Here is a 5,527-nt window from a genome sequence, read left to right as displayed (position 1 = left end):
AGGATTTCAAAAATTCAAAGAGAAGAAAAGAGAGAGGAAAGTGGCACATGGCTTTTTCTCTGAAGGAAACAATGTGCAAAGTTGTGAGTTTCTTGAAGCCAACACTTTCTATTTATAGAATGCCCTCTAGGTTTAGGTTAGAATTGTGTGGCATTAAAATAATGGAAAAAATAAAATGGTAAACCTCTTGCATAGTGGGTGGCCCATATAAGAAATTGGGGCCTCACATTGCAACTTTTCCATTTTGTTATTTCTCATTCCCATTTTCTCAAAAATGCCAATTTTCCAATTTAACCTTTTAAATGCCAATTCTAATTATTTAATAACTTAAAAATAATTATTAAATAATATTTCCATTTAATATATTTATTAATTTCGACATATAAAGTATCTTAATTGATGAATAAACCTAGAATCTCTTTTCTTTACAATTTCGCCCTTGCTTAGTGAAAATTCATAAAGTAGACATAGTCTAACTTTAAAATTATAATTGATTAATCAAAATCAATTAACTAAGTCTTACAAGCAGTATGGTCCCAACTAGTATGGAGACCATGGGTCTATATAACTGAGCTTCCAATAAGTCGAAACGAATTTACCAAGTAAATTCCCTAACTTATTAATTCCTTATTGAATCCACTCTTAGAACTTGGAATTCCACTCTCAGTCATATAGAACGCTCTATATGTTCCACGATATAGATATGTCATTAGTTATCCATTGTTATAATCCTAATGTGATCAATGATCCTTTATATATATGATCTACACTGTAAAGGGATTAAATTACCGTAACACCCTACAATGTATTTTATCCTTAAAACACTTAACCCTGTATAAATGATATTTCAGCTAAGTGAAATGAGTACTCCACCATTTATTTTCGTTTGGTTAAGCTCGAAGGAAATCATCCTTTACTTTCTATACGCCAGATAGAAGCTATAGATTCCATATTTATGTTAGCGCTCCCACTCAATTGCACTACCGTGTTCCCAAAATGTACGTATCACCCTGACCTAAAAGTAGCCTTAATTAACAAATCAAAGAACACGAATAAAACTCTTGAGACTGAACCTAATCATATTAGGATTAAGATCATTTGATCTAGGATCAACAGGTGATATTGAATTGAATAGATACTGGTAAATTCTAATATATCTAATCAAAGTTCAATATCGGTCCCTTCCAATGTATACTCCATACATCCGATACTGGTAAACTTTGCCAATGTCCTGGAAAGGACATAACACTTTTCCAAGGTGTAAGAATACCTATCGCTGATTATACCATGTCACTCTAAATCCAGTGTTCTGACAAATCAGGGAATAAACTTTCGAACATATAATTAAGATTATATTCCATTGTGTTGACAACACTATAATCTTTAACAAATTCATATGTTCTGGACTTAAATAGAATTCATACATTATATATATAATCATGAAATAAATCATGTGAACCATGCAACATAAAATGTTATTTCTGATCTTTATTAATAAGTAAATCTGATTATATTGAAATGGATTATATTTAGGGCACAAAACCCAACATCAGCCTCCACCATTTTGCCCTTGCGTTTTCAGTCCAAAGGGGCCAGGATCTCACCCTCTTCCTCCACCTCCTCGACCTCTTCGTCTTCGTCAATCAAGACGATTTGGCCTAAGTGGACGCTAGAAGAAGACCTCCCCGGGGTCACTGTCTTGTCAGGCGCCGGAGGAAGAGCAGAGTCAGGGCTATATGTTTGGGCAAGAGTCACCAAAAGCTCCTCCATTGGCTTGGCTGCTTCAAAAGACAAACAAATTCAGTGTCAAAGTGGCCACGAGAAAATATGCACACAAAAAAATAGCAGTAAAACTAGTGCTACCCTAACTATTTAATTTAAGCCCTAGCAAAGTCTTGTACTATAATACTGGCTTCATCATCCCCAAGAAAGCTGTCCGAGGGGAGAAACCAGCTGGAAGATAGATAAGCTGAATGATCCAGAGGAATAGGTGCAGGAGGTCCGGATCCCATCCGGGACCGGCCTAGAAAATGACCTTAGTTGGAAAAATAAAATCCCTTGGCATGATCACCCCACCAGATAGGGGGCATTCTAAATCTAAGGAGACGTTTGTCAAATCTTATAGACCTACACCGGGAATAATCTTGAACAGAAGGAACATGATCGACCGTTAAGGGAGACTTACCAGATCCGGATGTGCTGGCATCAGGAGCCCTAGAGTTTGGGACCTGGAGAAGCGTCTTTGGACGAGAAGGCACCCGATCTTTCCCCGCTTCTATCTAGAGGGTCCTTCCAGCAGCAACCTGAGCCTTGATATAGTCTAACTCTTGTTCCCTCCTAAAGAGGTACTTCTGGTACCGGTCCTCCGCCGAGGCAATGATGTCCGCCCAAAGTGCCTTTTTAGCGTCCGGGGTACGAATGTTTGGGAAGAGGACCTTGGAGAGGTTGAAGTCGTCCACAGATTGGCTTCCCGAGGTGAGGTTGGCCTTCCGACAGTTCTCCGTTGTAACAAGGTCCCCCACGTTAAGACCATTTCTGTCATAAGTGGAGAAAACCTTAGCATGCTGGAGGAAAAGCTGGGTAGGAGCAGTGCAATGCAGTGGTGGGATCCTGACCCACTCCGTGAGAAGCTCAGGGTGATCCACGGCTTGGAAGCCGGAAGAGAAGAAAAAGCGGTGGCGGTACTCCTTAACATTTTTTTGAAAATTATAAGGGACCGGACCCTCATTAGTAGGATGGACCCGGAGAGTGAAAAAATTGTCTTTCAACTTATCCCCCTTCTTGGGGACAGATACAAGTTTGTAAAAATATAAGATCTCAGTCGGGCTAGGTGAAGCCCAGCCTCGGGCTACATAAAAAATAAATAACTCTTACTTAGGACGGGATTTTGAACTTCATAGTCATGCGTTGTAAGAGGCGGGTGAGCAGCCATAAGAACTCGTTGAACAAGGCTTGGAAAGGGTAGCTTGTTACGAGTGTCAGTAGTTTCTGAAGCTTCAAGGATCCATTCAAATATGAGAGATGGCAGATCAATGGACACATGAGTTCCTACATCATACAGAAACTTGCCAATCTCAAGTGTAACTGATGACAAATGAGAGTTAGGGAACCAATTGTACAATGCCACCCGATGAAGAACATGAGTGGCTAAAATTTCCTGTTTATCCCACAGATAATCATCCCTTCCAGTTAGCACTCTACCCATCACAGTTTGATCTGGATTGTATTGTTTCCCATATGTTGGATTCCTGATGGACTCAACTTTCAACATGCATGCAATGGTGGATGGACCGAATGGAACACGATTACCCCTAACAAATGCACTCACACACCCTAGATGCCCCTCAGCAATAACAGTCCTATCTAGATTGGCATAGAATTCTTGAACTAAAATGGGATGAGGTGCAGACAAGTTGGTGACTGTGTTTACCCATTTCCTAATTTTTAAAAACTCATGCAATTTAGGGAAATCATCTAACATGACTACTTGTTCGAACCAAAGATCACGACTACCAAACCATCGTTGGTAAACCGAGGCTTTGGAGGCATCAACAAAGCATTGAACAGTTGTTGGGTCAATAGATGCTATGGGGACTTTTGGACATTTTGATTTTTTGGAGCCTTTAGACGACTGTTTGGGAGAGGAGTCTATAGATGGGACTCGAATGGGTTTGGTCTTGGATTTCCTTTTAGGTGGTTGATACGTGGTATCACGTGAGGACCTTCGTTTTAGCTGAACCCTTTCACTGGTTTGGGAAGGAATAGACACCTTAGATGGTGGACGAGGAGGTCCTACGGGTTTGGATTGAGGCTGTAGACTCGACGATGAACGAGTGACTCGTTTTGACACAGACAGAGGGGGTGACGACAGAGAAGGACAAGCCTTTTTAGACAGTGGAGGAGCCTTACCTTGAAACATATGAGGTTTCTGGATGATTGGCCATGAAGGCGGGGACGGAGTCGACACAGGACTCGAATGGTGAGCAGAACCACCAACCTCTGATTGGTAAAGGACAATGTCACGACAGGGATTAGACATATTAGTCTCGACTGTAGATTCAACTGCAGGATCAACAGTAGTTGACACTGATGGAACGAACATGGCAATAGGGGGTACTGCAATGGGAGTGGTATTCTCCATTTTAGAGAGAGTTGTGAATGTTGCCAGACTTAGGTTTTCTAAGAGTAAAGTGAAAGAGTGAGACTATTCACTTTCCTTAGGCCTTAAGTATAGGCTCCCTGACACCAGCTGACCAGGCAAAGAAAACTAATGATGATTTTTTTAAAAAAATTTGATCTTTGCCAAAAAAAAATGTACACACCCAAAATGAATAATTTCCACCACATAATACGGCACACAAACCGAAACAAACCCAAAGTTACCAGGTAATGAGAGTAGTATTGTGACTTGAAAAATTTCAAATATGCCAACAATATTTGCACACAACCCACACTTGAAACATCAGATAAAAAGATAGACACTTAGAGATACTCAAAATTTTAGAAAAAAAACAAGTAACAACTGATCAATGAATATGAATAAAGCCCCTAAAAATTAAAAAATGCACACCCTGAGCAACAGATCATTTCAGTACACCCATCCACAATGATACTCATGGTATCACTAAGACTTGAATCTCCATACGTGTGTGAGCAGTGAGCTCATGTGGTCCAGGAAGAGAGGAGATCTTCTGGACCACTCTCTCGATGAAACACAAACTGATATGTGAATATCTAAGAATGTTTTTGTTTTTTTTTATAGATAATGCCTTTTTTTAACTAAAACACTCTGGCTCTTTCTCTAGTACCCAGACATGGCTTTCACTCTCTTCTAGAGATGTAGCCGTCCTCTTTGATCCCCAAGAACTAATATAGAAGGAGCATACTACTAATTAGTAAAAGGTTTAAGAGAGCTCTTCCCATTGCATCTGGAAAAGGAAGCCTTTTTATCTGGGGAAGATTCAAGCTTAGTATCATTCGAAGTAGCTTATAGGAGATGGAGATAGAAATGACAACACACTGCTCAAGGTACTTTTGAAATACAAGAATACTCATAGGCAAAAAAATTGATTAGATGACACTGAGAACAGTTTAGATAGTACAGAGACCAATACATGTTCTTAAGTGAGTAAAAGTTTGAGTATCTAAAGCTTTAGTGAATAGGTCTGCTAATTGATTAGTTGTGGGCACATGAGATATTGACAGCATATTTGAATTAACTAGATCATGTATAAAGTGGTACCTGATGTCGATGTGTTTAGTCTGGGAGTGCTGCATAGGGGTTTTAGACATGTTTATGGCACTTGTATTGTCACAAAAAATGGTCAGTGTGTGTTGTGGGTGTCCATAATCAGTGAGCATTTTGTTCAGCCAGATTAATTGAGTGCAGCAGCTACCAGCTGCAATATATTCTACTTCTGCAGTAGAAAGTGAGATCGACTGTTGTTTTTTGCTATACCACGAGACTAGATTATTCCCAATGTAAAAACATCCCCCTGACGTGCTTTTCCTATCATCTAAACATCCT

The 5,527-nt window shown here is 39.8% G+C and overlaps 1 protein-coding gene across 1 annotated transcript; it reads right to left on the bottom strand.

Annotated features, from left to right (window-relative positions):
- Nucleotides 1-2,279: 2,279 nt before the first annotated feature.
- Nucleotides 2,280-4,141, bottom strand: LOC133036029 (uncharacterized). The gene is made up of 2 exons (XM_061112498.1): nt 2,882-4,141; nt 2,280-2,564 (listed from the first exon to the last, which is right to left on the bottom strand). Exons 1-2 carry the CDS (start codon nt 4,139-4,141, stop codon nt 2,280-2,282), a joined length of 1,545 nt encoding a protein of 514 aa, XP_060968481.1.
- Between the last annotated feature and the right edge of the window lie 1,386 nt (nt 4,142-5,527).

The sequence above is a fragment of the Cannabis sativa genome, chromosome 3 (genome assembly GCF_029168945.1).
Source record: "Cannabis sativa cultivar Pink pepper isolate KNU-18-1 chromosome 3, ASM2916894v1, whole genome shotgun sequence".
Lineage (NCBI taxonomy): Eukaryota > Viridiplantae > Streptophyta > Magnoliopsida > Rosales > Cannabaceae > Cannabis > Cannabis sativa.
This window is presented reverse-complemented; position numbering and strand designations above follow the sequence as displayed.

What these genes read in the sequence shown, in the direction of transcription:
- LOC133036029 (XM_061112498.1), bottom strand. Translation starts at nt 4,141, where the DNA reads ATGGAGAATACCACTCCCATTGCAGTACCCCCTATTGCCATGTTCGTT. An exon ending in ACTATGAAGTTCAAAATCCC is followed by an intron (nt 2,565 to 2,881) that starts GTCCTAAGTAAG and finishes CTTTTCCTCCAG; the next exon opens with CATGCTAAGGTTTTCTCCAC.